Source organism: Mangifera indica, chromosome 18, assembly GCF_011075055.1.
Source record: "Mangifera indica cultivar Alphonso chromosome 18, CATAS_Mindica_2.1, whole genome shotgun sequence".
Classification (NCBI taxonomy): Eukaryota; Viridiplantae; Streptophyta; class Magnoliopsida; order Sapindales; family Anacardiaceae; genus Mangifera; species Mangifera indica.
The window spans coordinates 12,555,986-12,572,146 of NC_058154.1; the positions used below are offsets into that span (position 1 = coordinate 12,555,986).

The following is a 16,161-nucleotide window of genomic DNA, read 5'->3' on the forward strand; positions in this document are numbered from 1 at the left end:
ATCACATTATCACATGTTATGTATAAAGTTGAATATTTAATATCAGCAATTTCCATTTCCTTCCAAAATTAATAATAATGAAAAGGCTATGAAATGACATATTTATATAAGTCAAGTTTCAAAAAATTAAATTCTCATGTCCATCAAACAAACAAAAAACGTGGATAAACCTAACTTTTTTGACTCCGAACTAACGAAAAAGAACTATACAAAACGACAAATCTCCTCATCATTTATACTAATTTTGGATATATCATAGAAGTTACACTGACAAACATTAGCCCGATATATCATATTATAAGTTAAGCATGACTCGCATCAGTTAAGCACAAAAAAAAATAAGTCATGCCCTGAACCATGAAATAAGGCCCACGGGCCAATGCGACCAACTAAATATATCATATTATAAATAATAAAAAATTAGTTAAATGTTAATTAAAATTTAAAAAACTCAAAATTTATAAGTTAATCGTGTCCCAAGCCCTGAGTTTTGCCAGGCCGGCCCGGCATAGTGGGCTGCCTCTAACCAGTTTGGGCATGGTTCTGTTTTAGCAGAATATTAAAATAACCCAGAAAACATGTATAAATCAAATATTTTGTTGATTCTGATTCACCAATGGCAGCTTTATCAAATGCTATTATTGTCAAAGAATACATCCAAAATATTCTACCGTAAAAGAAATATTGGCAGCATCACTTTCTTTCTTAAAGCATACCAAATTTCACAAAATTCTTTCCCCTGTAATTTCCAGATAGGGTAAAAGAGATACATGTTTTACCTAACCGTAAATTTGTTCATTTTTTTCTTATCATTTCTATCTAGTCCTTCTGCCTGGAAGTATTCTCTGTTCATTATCCGATAGGCGCATCCTCATTATCGTCAGTCAGGTTTGAAACTTCAGCACCCAGAGAGGAAGCGGCATTGATGATGATCAAGTTTGAAAATTCAGCACCCGGTGATGAGGGTTTTCGTCTTCACTGCTGATATATGGTGCTGGGGATGCTTCCGGTGGAGCCATATTGTGGCCATTAGCTGGGGATGCCTCAGAAGAAGCCAAACTGTGGCTGTTAGCTGTGGTTGGCAACGGTGCAGGTGAGGAGAAGGATGACGATTCTGCCTCTTCCGCCTGTTGTTGAAGGCTCCAGTACATAATGCTGGCAGTTAATGTGAGGATCATCTTCTGGTTTACCTGCCAAAACATCATGAGAAAATAGAATCAAAAGCTCATTGTCGATAAATTTCCCAGAACTATCTATGTTTTCTCCAAATCAAAGTGATCCCAATACTATAAGGTTACACTTGAAATTCATACCTCCATGATGTCCTCAGGCAACAAGAAAATCGAACAGCCCAGTTTTCGAGCCACACTGATTATGTATGTAGCATTCAACCTCTTTTCCTCGTCTGTCATGTCAATCATAAAAGAAATAATATGCAACAAAGAGCTTATACATTGTGTTTCTCTGAATGGAGCAATTATACAAAACAATAGAGAATATCATACCACTTTCACCCTTGGTGACAAGATTCCAGTTGACCACTCTTGGCGCCACGGAGCTTAGAAGCTCGAGGAAGAATAATCCACTCGACAGACTTTTATCCTGAAAAATCCCAGTACGCACAAATTCGTCACAGTTCTAAACATAATATAAATACTGAAGAAACAATGGGAAACTTTGTTTAACCTTGCAGCTCTCCATTTGAGAAGTTCTGCCTGTACTTTTGACTCTGTTGTTTGCCCAGTTAAGGATATCTGCATCGGTGATCTCCTTCCCTTGGGAGCAGGATCGCAAGTTTTTCAACAGTTGAAGCATAGTATATCTCATCAACTGCCATAGGAAGGCTGAAACACAGATGTAACGAACTTAGAGCATTTGAGCAAGTAAAGGCTTTCTAGTTCTGAAGTTCTGAATTCATGGTCAGTAACAAAGGTCTCCAATTTTTAAGAGAACGCGAGTGAAAGAACAAAAAGTTTACATTATGTCCACGGTGGCAGAAGAAACACCAAAGAAACAATTGGATTAGATTAAAAGATTTTGTTCGAAAACCCAAGTTTGAATAAAATTTCAAAATCTCAACGTACTCATCACACCTGCCAAGTCCCCAAAGTTTTGATTTCAAGAGTTTTTATGTGACAAGTTCATAAAGGCACAAAAACATCAAGCAAACTAAGGAATTGATATGAACATGGGGGAGAACCACACCCTAAAAGTGAAAAGTTAAGATTGGAAAGCCCGAGTCATATAAACTACACACTAGAGGCCAAAACCTTTTTATGTGAAATTCAAATCTCATACCTGACACTCGAGATCGTGACATATCAACATACTCTGCAGTCTTGATGCCCACGTGGGCTATTTGTGCACTAGCTTCCTACTACCCTTAGACAAACACTGCAATGCCAATATTACTACCCGTGTTGCATAATTACAATCGAGAGACATGATGGTGACTCTAATACCAAATTATATGAACTTTGAGATAACTACACCCCAAAACTAGCTATTGAGATTGAAAGTCTAAAACCATATAAAACTCATACTAGAAACCTATACTTTTTAGCGTGAGATTCAAGTCTTATATCTTATACTTGGGATCGTAACATGAATAATTGAAAATATAGCAAGCAGTAAAGACAAGATAAAGACATTACCAAGTATGAGCTTCTTATTTCCTTGAACGATATCATTTCCAGCTACATTCACTAGGGAAAATTTCAATTGCTTTCCGATCCGTACAACTTGATTGCAATTCTCTACTTTTCTAAATGGCATCTTAATTGGAGGCTTTGTTGCGTGCTTCCAGTTAACTGATCCGGGGAAAACTTTATCCAACACTTCTAGAAGAATCCATCTGTATGCACAATTAAATACTGGCACATTAGTTGCATTAAGAAAGTAAGAAATTGTATAAGTCCACAATAATTGAAAGCAAAACTGATCCATTCTTCATGAAATTATCCGAATAGAAGTCTAGACGATCAGTTAAATTTAAAATACATGCTATATTCTATCCGTGAAAGGCACAACTGTGAGGATTGCTCAGAAAATACACACATACCCAGTCCTGACATCCTCAAACACATTATTACAGTATGTAGCAATTCCAAGACTGTTAATCCATAGTCGAAAGCATCTCTCTTCTCTAGATGTTAGCACATCATCTGTCATCATCTCCGCAAATGAAACCTTTTTGCTGTCCATAGACAAGCCACTCCTGCAACAGTACAGAAATGCTTTACCATCTATATTACTAATGGCAATGGTATGAGTTATACGCTCAATATACTCTAAGAACTTCTACAACATAACATGATCAAAGAAAAAGAACTTCTGAAAATGTTTCCAACCAAATCAGAAAGGAAAAAAAATAGAAGGAAAGTATGGAAGAGTTGCATGAAAAATCAATATGCAATAGTTTTGTTCGTTTTCACCTTTGTTGAAATATTTGTGCCACGAATGCAAGATTCAAGTTTGCTGATCCCTCAACTATGTCTTTTGGGGTTAAATATCGTTTGCAGTCCATTTTCTCAGCATGCTCAAGTACCAGTTTAGCTCTTTCACTGGCATCTTTTGTATCTAATGTGGCTGGACTACAGTGTTCTGGTGCAAGAACATTAAGCAGGTAAGCATAAGCCTCACCATCCTGCAAGTTCATTTGCAGAAAAAACCAATATGATTAATCATCATTCCAATTTCTAGCAGAAAAAAAAAATTCATGCAGAGAAATGGTACAACAAATTAAGTAAGGGCGGAGTGGTAACATACAAATGTCTTAGTCCAAACAAATTGAAAGTATACAAGAGGCAAAGCTGGGGAAGCAAAATACCTTCAAATCAGAAGAAAAATTAGTGACAGGCTTCTTGTATCCAGCCTTTTTCAGATGGAAATTCATCCATTTTAGTAAGATTTTCTCAGGGGCTAATCCAATAAGCTCCTCAACGTCCTGCAAATATATAAGATGCATGATCAGACTTGGACACAACATCTGGATGAATATATTTTATTGAGATATTGACATCAATAAACAAAATTTCATTACACTGCTGTCTTCCACCAATTCCACAAGTTGAGGTGTCTTCTTAAGGTTGAGATCTGCTAACAGTTGGATCTGAATGTACCAAAGTAAGGAAGCAAAAGCAAACAAAAAAGTGAGAAAACACATCCAAACACTTGGACCGTAAACATAATTTTCCTCTTGCAAAAGTAACTCTATGTAAGTCGATATAAGATGAAGTTTGGAGACGTACCTTTATAATTTGGGAAATCAATCCGACTACCAGATGAGGCTACAAAAAAAAAAAAAAAAAATACAAAACAGGAATCCTCATTCTATTAAACACATCAATTTAAATTTTCTGAAATATATGAACAAGCTAAACTTACCCTTCCTTCAACCAGATCCTGTGTACCAATGTTAACCACTGTACAGCCAATAGCCTTTGCAGAGTTGAGGCACAGAGTGTGATTTTCATTCCTCTCCCATGGGTTAAGTACCCGTTTTGTGTTGATGGCTCGTTCATCTATTGTTCCGGGCACAGCAACATTGATTAGCTTACTGCAGCAAACAACAAGATAAAATCAACGCTGACACCACTGAACTATCAGCTTTAGCCGAATCAGTAAAGTAGAGTGGAATTAAGTAGACCCTGCTTAAGTACCATAGAAGAACTCCATCTTTTGCAAGCTCAAATAAGCCATTTGTAGCTGGGTCTAAGGGAAGAAACTGCTTCAGAAAAGGATCATCTCCAAGATAGCTATTTATGTGAGCAACATAACATGCTTTCTCGGATTCACTAATTGTGTGAAGAAGTGTGGTCGTGGTAGCCTTAAGAAATGATGAAGAGTTCTTCGCATTGCCCAATTTTGTGGAAGGTTGACCTTGCAAATTCAGATATGCCTGCCCATTCCATAACACTAATTCTGATATAAAATTAACAAATGCAAAAAAGATAATGCAGTATCATGAATTACCCCGAGAAAAGTTTCAAAATCGATCTCACTGCTTGCATCAGAATATGACTCTGCTAAGATTCCCTTAATGTCCTCCTCTGTGAATATGGTACTAAAAGCCTTCAATTTCACCATCAAAGGTGGCAAATCTCTCACGGTAACTTTCCCATTTTGATTTTTTATTGATATAAACTACAAAAACCAAAAAATAAAAAACATGTCACACTAGAGTTGCAAAAGCAATCACCACATAAATTTTCAACATCAAATTTCAGAATAAAATTGACTAAACCCCTATAATTCAAACAATGAACTGCTGCAAAATTAAACTAGACAAACTTACTTTAGACTTGAGGCTGCGAAGCTCAACTTGCGTGAACTGGCTTTGAAGCCACTGATCCGAGACAAGAACTCCAATATAGCTTGACATTCTGGCGAACCGATAACAAGGAAACCAGTAACTATATCTATATGCTGAATTTCTTCAAACAACACCAAACTTTGACAAAATTTAGCCACAATATTTAATCCCAGATTCCAAAACCACCACCAGAATCAAGAACTCCAGCTCAGATCCTATGCTGATAGAAAAAAAATAAAAACAAGAACCCGCTGTCAAATCACCATTTTATGTGGCTTAGCTTTCATTAACATCAAAATCCAATGCAAAATCTGAAAAATATGAAAAGACAAAATAATCTAGATTGAGGCTCAAAATGAACACAAATATAAAGTAGAAAACAATCAATAAATAATTCTTTGTTATCGAGAACATAAAATCACAAAGGACCCGGGAACGAAAAACTAGCATTCAAACAAAATACCGATTTCAAAAGAAAAAAGAACCCACTTTCGCAATAACCAATCAAACAAAACTGTTAACTAACAAGAAACCGGCATTGATAACACTGTTCAATCAAATTCACAACGAAAATGGCCTAAACAACGATAAAGGAACAAACTTTTACCTATAAAACCACATTCATTACGTTGCCGCACAAGTATATACAATCCAATAAAACAAAACATGGAAGCAAACGCATCAAGGAAAACAAATAGAATCCAGATGAGCAAACCTGGTAACCAAGATTTCATTGTAATTTTCTTTCAATGCTTGAGCATTTTTCTTCAAGAAATCTTATGACGCACGTAATATGAACGCGAAAGGATCAATTTTTCTTCATGAAAGAGCAAAGTGAGAGAGAGAGGAAACAGGTTTTATTACCATACAGTTTACAACAGACAGGGAAGAGTATACCAGAGTTCAAACTCATTCGATAATGATTTGGGTGCCAGCGAGTGTGTGGTTAAACGCAAGACTCGCTTCGTCCGGGTGACAAGTGAGAAGATTTATGTTTGCACGTAGTTAAAGCTTGGATCTTGTGCCACTACTATCTATTCTTTGACAACATTCTGCCAATTGGACTTCCAAAAAAAAAAAAAAAGAAATTTCAATTTATATAAAATTTTCTTTAAAAAAAAATGTGTGATAGTTTTAAGACATAGTCAAAGAAAAGGTTAATTCTAATTAACTCGATTGAAAATTATGATTATCGAATAAAAAATAAGAGGAGTGCTTAAGGTTTAAGGTTGTGTTAATACAGGGTAAATCATTTATATACGAAAATCGTATCAAAAAAATGTATAATCATTATATAATAAATTACAATTTTACAACCTATCCAAATTTAATCGGATAAATAGTAACAACGATAAACAAATCTTTTCATTCACTTTTGTTTATGTAAATATACAATAATATGATAATTGAACAATAGTTTATATTCTCATACTATATTTTTATCAAAATATTTATGTAAAAGACATAACCGTAAATATAAACTTTTAATAAATAAGTTGAAACACTTTGAAAACTTATTTCATTTCTCCTTCAGGCTTAGAATGTTCATACCCACTAACATTATAATGTTAAATTGAAATTATATAAACAAATAACATAATAATTGATGTATGAATTTTTAAATAATAGGTCGAATTATCTTTAAAATATTTTTGATTTATAATTTTTATACTAATTTTCATGTCTCAATTTATTGTAATTCCCGTTGAAACAATTTTTCGCATCAACAAAACTTTTCTTGGATTTTAATGTAATGGGTATATACAATATATGTGGTAAACAATGATGAGGAATGATGGAATGTATAATTAAATAGCTATGAGATATTAATTATGAATATTATAAGGCGGGTGGATCTTTGCATTATTGTAAATTCTTCACCATGCATACATACATACATACATGACATGGTCACATGACAAATAGTAAAAGCAATATTAATACCATTATGTTTCAATCTTAGTATTCAGGACCGAGTGAAAATTATATATATTAAGTTACATTGTAACAATAATTTATTTTTATATGATTAAATACTATTTTATTTTAAAATATTTAAGTTCTGGATTTAGCATTTAAGGTTTAAGGTATAAGATATCATATAATAAGTTTTAATTACTAGAGAAGAGGAGAAAATTCTGAAGAGATGATAGATAAAATTTCTTAACTTTTTGCTCAAACTTCTGAATTTCTAGCAAGTGGTTCCTATTTTTTAGTAGTTTATTCATCTTCTCAACGATACCCCTCTCACCGCATTGTCATCATCTTACTTGTATTGTCTTCACCCGTGAAAATGAAATAATTATGATTTGATTGAATCTAATCGATTTCATCCACTTTGTCTCGCCTCAATCATATTGTGTCATATCTTGATTGTTCTTGCCTTGATTATCACTGTGTTTGCTCCATCTTTTACACTATCTGTACTCCATCACACACAACTGTTTGTTTCTTCGTGTGCATCCCAATTTTTAGCGAGTGAACTAAAGAATTTTGTTTATAAATATGACTATGGATTAAGCCAAATCAAAATATATAACTATTCGTGATATCTAATTTTGGATGAAGGAATGAGAGATGGTTTATAGTTATTATCTTGGTGATGATAGAGAAACATTTTCCATGACTAGGGTTAGATTTGCATTGAACTTGTTTGAGTTCGAGCTCGGTTCGGATGAGCTCGAAACGAGCCAGCCCTAATTGAGCTCGAGCTACTCGCCAGATTTTTCAATTAAAAATTTTGATACAAAATGACATTATTTTGACTAATATGTTTTAAAACGACATCGTTTTAATAACAAAAAACGAGCTAAGCTAAATTTGAACTAAGTTCGAGTTTGGCTTTCATGAGCTCAGTTATATGTGAACCGAGTTGAGCTTGAGCTCAACTCTATGTGAACGGAGTTGAGCTCGAGCTCGAGTTCAGCTCGGCTCGAATCTACCCCTATCCATGACGGCTTATTGTTTTTTTTTTATATTTCTTACATGCATCAAATTTAAACAAAGTGATTAATTTACCCCACTTTATCATTTTTTTTTGTATAAAAAAATTGATTTTGGTTTTTAAAAACTTATTATTATTTTAATGAATTCACATCTCTTTATAACAAGCTTCTTTTAGTTTAGGCCAATCCCAATAGTAAATGAGAGATTTGAGAACAAAAAGATTGGAAAGATTTTGTCACTTCAACCAAGAAAGAATTATTGCTTTAAATAATGGTATTAATGGGCAATTCTATTCTTGGTCACCAATATTTGCTCCTTCCATGTGGATTTTGGACAACATTTTACATTTTCCTTAAGAATAAAATTATATGTAAATATATTTAGTATATAATTTAAATATATATATTATATTTTATTATGTGATTATATGATTTTAAATTAAAGATAAAATAATATTTAATTATATTATTTATGCACATAAATTATGTATTAAAAATATATAAATATAATGTTGATTGTTGACTAATGGGATGAGTGAGTCTTTAATTCATATAAATTGTATAGTTTCTATTGTTGTTGTAAATTTGAAAATGGTCTTGGCAATGCACATTTATTAGACCATATTGACTCAAAGATCAATTATTGACTTTGATTGGATTGGTCATGGGGATTCTGATCAATCTAATCAGGATTTCAAAATTAGAGACTTAACTTCTTTGTTAAAGTTTGTCTCACCATTGTTTAATATCAAGATATTGTATACTTTGAACATACAATCTAATAACTATTATTAATTTGTTTTTTAGTTTTATAACACAAAATACGTTTTAATAGCTTAAAAGTTTACATATTATTTAACTAATCTTTCCTAGCATCCCAAATTGTACATATCCAACGCAAATTTGTCCTATAGTCACACTCTTTAAACTACAATCCAAGATTGATGAGATCTTTTATCAGTTAGTACAGTTATAACCATTTGTAAAGTCTTGACATTAAATTATATGAATATAGAAAGAATAACAACTTAACAACTAACGTTGAGATTGAGGAATCCAAAATATTGGATCTGATCCACCCATGATAGGTTGACCCATCCATTAGAGCTACAAAAGCAATATTAACCCATAATATACGATAATATCATTTTTGCCCTTGACAGTTATTAAACATAACTGTCACTCTCGTTTTTAATATTAATTAGCATAACTTCTATTGGGATACAACTCTTACGCTAACAAAAATTACAATACTCCTTTCTCTTCAATACTCTGTCATCTAGAAGAAATTTTACAAAAAACAAATAAGCAAATCCAGTAAAGTGTGTTATGGCTACTGTCAGGAATGTATTAAATCACCAATCATCATCAAATTGGCAGATTTATAAACTAGGTAAGTTTTTTCTGTAATCCTGGATTTATGTTATTTTCGCTTACACAAAATATATAAACTTTACACCGAAAGTTTATAATTTTTATATGAGATCCAAATCTCATATATTGTACTTTGAGATCATAACGCAGATCACCACCAAACTAGTACTAATAATTCCACTTTCCACATTATAATAATCAAAGCATCAGTCTATTTTACTTTTCTTCAACTCTCCCGTGACCAATCCCAGACTGTTCTTCACATGACACACCTAAATATTATACAAACTCTGGCTCTAAATTCTTCCTACCCTTGTCTTATATATTGAGGTCCAAACACAATTTCTGTGCAGTGGGGCAGTAAAAATGGCTAAGACTAGAGTTTTTGTGAAGTGGGTTGTGGCAGTTCTGCTCATTGCTTTGGTGGGTGGAGCTAGGGCTGTGTCCGTTTGCAACATCGACACGAAGCAGCTGAATCCTTGCATGCCTGCAGTCACCGGTGAGTCGCCTCCACAGCCGAGCAAGAAATGTTGTAAGGTGATCAGCAAGGCTAATTTGCCTTGCCTTTGTAGCTACAAGAATGTTCTTCCTGCTGTTGGGATTAATCCCAAGAATGCCTTGGCATTGCCTAAGAAATGTGGCCTTGAAACACCACCAGAATGCAAAGGTAAGTACTCTTATTTCCCTGTTTTGCCTAAGTTTTTTTGTAACATCCTAAAATAATAGTATGAGATTTGCCCAAGGACACGCAAAGTGTCCACTAGCTTGATCGATCTACTGTCAATATATAGTTCATTTTGAACACAGTTTTGTTTTTGGTTGCAGTGCATTAAGGCAGCTGATCACAAACTTCACATCAACATATTCAAGCGTTTACCAAGATTTCAGATGCCATTTTTTTCACATTCCAGCTTTCGCTGAAAGGTCTTGAGATTTAATGTAGTGGCATTCCAACATTTGTATTCAATCATCAATGAAAATGTCTGCATGTCAAAAGATATTTATATGGTAGATGAGATTTCTTGTCACCAACCGAAGTCTCAATTTATATCCCTGATTTGATTCACCTAATTATACATTACTGCATGGAAACAACAACTTGGCCTCCAAAACTATATGATCCATACAACAAACAAACGCAGATAAGTTATGTCGAAAATGACAAATCCATTGTGTGTTACCTGGAAAAAGTGCACCTACATTACTTGTACGCCATATATCCCCATCTCGATATTAACTTGAATTGATAGACAAGGGAAATTATGGCATTGGCATGAAGTTGACAAAGATTACCTGCCTAACATTCTGATGAATCTCTGAGGGGTCCCCCAAATATCGGTCTCATATAGGAATCATCAAACCTCCTCCAGTAAGAATGAATTGTATGCACAGGACTATCTAGAAGCATGGACAGACTATCCTTTGCACGAAGAAGGTTGTTTGTAGTTGATTCCTCTAAGGAGAGCAAAGGCAGGGTCAAGTCTTCTTCCCTTGACTTTGATTCACGACTATTATTGTTGTTAGTTTCATGGTGAGGAAGCAGACATTGTATCAGTGGCTTTGTCAAAAAACCAAACACCTGTAATCAAAATGCCAGTATTATTAAATAAGTTCCTACTCTGGTTGAGTAGCCAGGTCACATGTAACAACAGGACTTATGAGACGAATACGATGTTTCACGAAATCTAAACTAGCATACCAGCGTAGTGAAGAGGACGACAATTGTGGTGCTGGTAATCATTGTAGCACTACTAGGATCCGATGTAAAGCCCGAGAATGTGAACTTCACAAGCAAAGAGAGAATTGAGCCAGAAAGCATAGTGTTTTCAGTTATCATGTTACTACTCATAAACCAAATAGCAATATAACTTCAGTAAACTATGTTGAACCAGAGATCAACTTCTAAAAGAAGAGAAGCATACCTGCTTAAAAGCCAAAGCAATAGAAACAGCACCTCTCATGAGGCCAGCCCACCAGATGACTATCTGAATAAATAGCAAGTTCAGAAGCCTGAGACTAACAAAGAACGGTATATTTTTCCCATGATTGCATAAATGATAACTGTAGTAAGTGTTTAAATTGACTAACCTGGTGCTTGAATGTAATCAAATGTGTTCTGCGGCGGTTCATATAATTGGACAATGCAGAGAGTGGAAACACAAATGCCGCACGTCCAATCAATATCAGTAGGATTAAGATACCATAGATGGCCAAAGAAGTCTCCAAACTGCAAACAATAAAAATTTTTAACATGGTGATAATCTTAGATGACTCCAGTGAATAAGTATGCAAGCAATAAAAATGGTGACTCGAAGACATTTGATGATCCATTGCCCTTGAATTTTGAGGAATCAATAAAAGAACATTGTACTAAATCATTCAATAACAGAATTAGTACCCCATCTTTTTCATCTTCCACTTCTCGATGTCAAGAGCATCCATCCCCACATATAGAAATATGAAAGTTTCTGCCACGAATGACATCATTGCAAAAATATGCCTGCAGAAGAGAAGCGAGAAGGCAAGTCATCAGATATGAAAACAAACCAAGTTAGCACACATATATGCTAATCCCAAAATACATGCCTGGTTGTAATTCTTGAACTGTCAGTTACATTATGCCATGCATAGTGCGACATAAAAATCCCACAGAAGAAAACGGTGAGAATCCCGCTTAGCTCTAACAGCTGCATAATGAAACCACATTCGAGCTGAAAGTAAGAAATCATAAGCTGTTGTGTCTTTTATGATGCACATGTATTAAAATTTCAGTTCATAGTCAAAATTAGACTGCAATAGTCAGTTTTCCGCTGAGCATTCAGTTTAAAACTTATCAGTCTTGCATATTCCATTCATTTAAATTTGGAAAAACTTAAAGAATTGCCTAGACATTACCTCAGCCAATATGTAAGACAGATATGCCATTAAAACCATCAAAGAGATTTCACGGATACTTGAATGCCTGTAAGCAGAAGAAGATCAGCTTTTGATAATTCAGAACGAAACACTACATTTATATGAGGAAGATAGGAGGGAGTAAATCTTACATTGTGGAGTATAAGTATTTAAGTACAACCGCCGTCAAAAGGCCAACCTGAAAAAATACAAGTAGAAGTCAATATAGAGAAGGATCCAGACAAATGAAGTTTAATTTTATACAGAATATTAGCAGATCACTCCAAGCATCCATGTAAACAATTGGAAATACATTTCTTCCGTTTGAAAGACTCAAAATTGTGAATATACTAACAGACTAATTGGATCGCAATCAGTTAAAAATCATTTCATGTTGATATAGTCCTCTATCCTTACAGTAATTCCAAGTGTAGTACTTGTTGTGAATAGGTAAAAGAAATCTCTAATGACACGAAGAACGGCCTTGCCGTGAAGATTTCCAATGTCAATTTTCTGAACTGCTTTGAAGAGAACAATTGATGTTGCATCATTGACAACTCCTTCCCCAAAAACTAGGCTGTAAAGCAAAGGAGTTTCATCTTGATGTAGAACCTACAAGCATTTATAATATTTCACATCAGCTAACAAAAGCTGCTGGTATTGTGAAAATGAAGACATTGTAGCAAACTTAACCAACCTGCAGTGTGCAGACTGTATCTGTGGATGAAAAAATTGTCCCCAAAGCTGAAACGAAAATCAACAGTTTCATTATGTATTAGATGAGATATTGATGGATCGAATTTGAATTTCCGATTACACTTGTGTAAAATGAAAAAGGAACTCACCAAGATAATCTCTTGCTGTCAGACCAACAAATCCTAATGAAGGAAACAGCCACCAACTGCCTAGGTAAACAATAAAATGCTTGAATTTAAAAGCTTTGCCTTTTTTTTTTTCCGCTGAGCACCTAAGAAAATTCTCATAGAGAAAGTACTTCATGAATTCAAATTTCTATTATTACCAGCAGTTATGATGGATGATGAAATAAAAACACCGATCACACCGAACATCATGATGGTTAGAAAGTTGTGAAAGAACTGCTTTTTCTTAACCTGAAACCTGGAACAAGTAAATTCAATACATGCATTGGCAAAGTTTTCTGTGAAGCCATTGAAGCCAATGCAAGAATATGCTGTATATGTTGTTGAGCTTACCCAGCATTGAATATAATGGGTGGAAGAAGATATATGAAGAACAGTTCTTCATTGAATCGTAAAATGTGAGAACTTTTCCACTTGCTAAGACTCAATATTACTATTCCAGATATCAATCCCTGATCAGAAAAAAAAGAAAAATTACAGAACAGCTAGTAAGATTAACCAATTTTCCATGGACATGAATACAGAACATTTCAACAACATTCTTATCCCCAGAAAAATGCAATTATCACATAGAAGTAACCATCTGGTTTTGCGGAAAATTTATGAGGCAAATAAGATTAATAATACCAAATTAGCTCCATATATGATTCTGCATTAATCTAACATTTCACACTTTGTAATTGTTCTTCTTGTACCTCTTAAAGCCCCAATGCAACTAACAATCTAACATCATCTCTGGTTTGCTACTCCAGGACTACCTACTCACTTTGCAAGCAGTTAGTGTTTCAAAACTGCCACCGTTGACAATTGTTTTGACACTGATCTTCCTCTAAACCAGCATTTTACACAAATTAAAGTGTTCTTTCTGTAGTTATTTTTCTTGTCTAAAGCCCTCTAATCGAGCATCAGACAATGACTTAGTGGAACAGGCCTGTCAGCTCTGTAGAGAATGGACAAGAGAAATAAATTTATCCTCGTTCACTCAAAATTTAGTTACGTCAAACAGAATCAATATTATTTAATATTTTATTATTTCTCCCGTTCTAATAAATGTACTCGTTACATAATTGCTATCATTCCTAAGCCAAAGCCTATTAGGACTCTTGTAACTATTTTTATTCCATAGAAAAATCCTAAAATTGCTATTAATCAGATAAAATCAAACCGCGACTATTACTAACAGCGGGTAGTACCAGCAGTTAAACACGCTTACTATTGCCCCTGCACCCCGCCTGCTCACTAGGGAGCGCGCCCACTCATGAGCTCCACCAGCCTTATCATGTTTATAGCTTTAGTGCGATATATAAATATAAATATAAATAAAAATAAATAAATATATATATATATATATATATATATATATATATATATATGTACACACACACACATATATATTAGAACCTGAAGGCGATCGAAGATTTATGCAATGACCAACTCTTAATAACACAAAACTAACGACCCAACTAGTAATCAAGAACAAATTTTAGAATCTCAAATATATATATATATATATATATATATATATATATATATATATATATATATATATATATATATATATATATATATATATATGTACACACACACATATATATTAGAACCTGAAGGCGATCGAAGATTTATGCAATGGCCAACTCTTAATAACACAAAACTAACGACCCAACTAGCAATCAAGAACAAATTTTAGAATCTCAAATATATATATATATATATGTACACACACATATATATTAGAACCTGAAGGCGATCGAAGATTTATGCAATGGCCAACTCTTAATAACACAAAACTAACGACCCAACTAACAATCAAGAACAAATTTTAGAATCTCAAATATATATATATATATATATATATATATATATATATATATATATATATACACACACACATATATATTAGAACCTGAAGGCGATCGAAGATTTATGCAATGACCAACTCTTAATAACACAAAACTAACGACCCAACTAGCAATCAAGAACAAATTTTAGAATCTCAAACCATTGAAGAACAATTATGTCACCCTTCGACAAGATTGAATCAAAAACTACAAAAATCTTTCAATTCTACTAATAACATCCACAACTGCATTTCAACCGATCCAAGATAAACATAAGTACATAGCAGACAAAAAGAACAGAAACAAGAACATATGGTGCCATGCAAGAGGGGCTAAGGAGGAAGAGATAAAAAATTACGATCAAGACAGCAGTAATGGACTCATTAACCCAGCGGCTCTCTTCAAGCAAGTGACCAACGATCAAACAAAGACAGAGAATGGCAACAAACACTGATATGGGCACCACTTGTGCATGATCATTTGATAAGTTTCTTCCAAACTCAATTATTTCCATCAGTTTATTCATGTTTTAGCTCAGTTTTTTGCACTCTTTTTTTGGTGTAAGATGCAATCTACTTCTGTTACAGCTTTTGTCTTACACATCCACGTACAAATTTGCCCGCGAGAAAAGGGAGTGGAGTGTTTACAGGAGGGACTGACACCTGGGACTCAGTTGCATACTGGGATGACATGTGCCGAGCTTCATTGATGTGAGCTAAGGCAGAGCCACAGGAGCATGCATTTGTTTAGGCACTTGATGAGTGGGCCAATATAAAGGCCTACATGGAGGCCCAATTCATATATGGGCTTTTTCTGGCCTACATCTTGAAACAATAAATCCGAACTTTTATATATATATATATATATATATATATATATATTTATTTATTTATTTATAATAAGTAGTGTTATAT

The 16,161-nt window shown here is 34.1% G+C and overlaps 3 protein-coding genes across 5 annotated transcripts; 1 reads left to right on the plus strand and 2 right to left on the minus strand.

Annotated features, from left to right (window-relative positions):
- Positions 1 to 579: 579 nt before the first annotated feature.
- Positions 580 to 6,273, minus strand: LOC123201577 (fimbrin-1-like). 2 transcript variants are annotated; one of them, XM_044617154.1, is made up of 15 exons: positions 6,030 to 6,273; positions 5,297 to 5,529; positions 4,975 to 5,145; positions 4,662 to 4,900; positions 4,387 to 4,558; positions 4,251 to 4,289; positions 4,043 to 4,111; positions 3,830 to 3,946; positions 3,435 to 3,646; positions 3,062 to 3,217; positions 2,655 to 2,854; positions 1,687 to 1,844; positions 1,506 to 1,602; positions 1,314 to 1,405; positions 580 to 1,190 (listed from the first exon to the last, which is right to left on the minus strand). In XM_044617154.1, exons 2-15 carry the CDS (start codon positions 5,381 to 5,383, stop codon positions 933 to 935), a joined length of 2,067 nt encoding a protein of 688 aa, XP_044473089.1. In that variant the 5' UTR covers positions 5,384 to 5,529; positions 6,030 to 6,273; the 3' UTR covers positions 580 to 932. The 2 variants fall into 2 exon arrangements, with proteins under 2 accessions (XP_044473089.1, XP_044473088.1); XM_044617153.1 differs by having other exon boundaries at positions 5,297 to 5,534.
- Positions 6,274 to 9,915: 3,642 nt separating this feature from the next.
- On the plus strand, positions 9,916 to 10,665 carry LOC123202121 (putative lipid-transfer protein DIR1). Its single transcript, XM_044617874.1, has 2 exons — positions 9,916 to 10,300; positions 10,459 to 10,665. The coding sequence occupies exons 1-2, from the start codon at positions 10,000 to 10,002 to the stop codon at positions 10,464 to 10,466; spliced, it is 309 nt and encodes a 102-aa protein (XP_044473809.1). The 5' UTR covers positions 9,916 to 9,999; the 3' UTR covers positions 10,467 to 10,665.
- A 111-nt stretch (positions 10,666 to 10,776) lies between these two features.
- LOC123202119 (sodium/hydrogen exchanger 4) lies at positions 10,777 to 15,810 on the minus strand. Of its 2 annotated transcripts, XM_044617872.1 has the most exons (15): positions 15,606 to 15,810; positions 13,743 to 13,861; positions 13,550 to 13,647; positions 13,374 to 13,433; positions 13,226 to 13,272; positions 12,946 to 13,140; positions 12,681 to 12,727; positions 12,529 to 12,595; positions 12,220 to 12,320; positions 12,032 to 12,133; positions 11,722 to 11,860; positions 11,556 to 11,618; positions 11,333 to 11,416; positions 10,927 to 11,212; positions 10,777 to 10,814 (listed from the first exon to the last, which is right to left on the minus strand). In XM_044617872.1, the coding sequence occupies exons 1-14, from the start codon at positions 15,771 to 15,773 to the stop codon at positions 10,931 to 10,933; spliced, it is 1,572 nt and encodes a 523-aa protein (XP_044473807.1). In that variant the 5' UTR covers positions 15,774 to 15,810; the 3' UTR covers positions 10,777 to 10,814; positions 10,927 to 10,930. The 2 variants fall into 2 exon arrangements, with proteins under 2 accessions (XP_044473807.1, XP_044473806.1); XM_044617871.1 differs by having other exon boundaries at positions 10,777 to 11,212.
- Between the last annotated feature and the right edge of the window lie 351 nt (positions 15,811 to 16,161).

Coding starts and splice junctions, on each gene's coding strand:
- LOC123202119 (XM_044617872.1), bottom strand. CDS start 15,773: ATGAATAAACTGATGGAAATAATTGAGTTTGGAAGAAACTTATCAAAT. Junction 13,648..13,742: donor CCCATTATATTCAATGCTGG/GTAAGCTCAACA, acceptor TACTTGTTCCAG/GTTTCAGGTTAAGAAAAAGC. Junction 11,619..11,721: donor TGATTACATTCAAGCACCAG/GTTAGTCAATTT, acceptor CTATTTATTCAG/ATAGTCATCTGGTGGGCTGG.
- LOC123202121 (XM_044617874.1), top strand. CDS start 10,000: ATGGCTAAGACTAGAGTTTTTGTGAAGTGGGTTGTGGCAGTTCTGCTC.
- LOC123201577 (XM_044617154.1), bottom strand. CDS start 5,383: ATGTCAAGCTATATTGGAGTTCTTGTCTCGGATCAGTGGCTTCAAAGC. Junction 4,901..4,974: donor ATTTTGAAACTTTTCTCGGG/GTAATTCATGAT, acceptor TGGAATGGGCAG/GCATATCTGAATTTGCAAGG. Junction 4,112..4,250: donor TGATTTCCCAAATTATAAAG/GTACGTCTCCAA, acceptor TGGTACATTCAG/ATCCAACTGTTAGCAGATCT.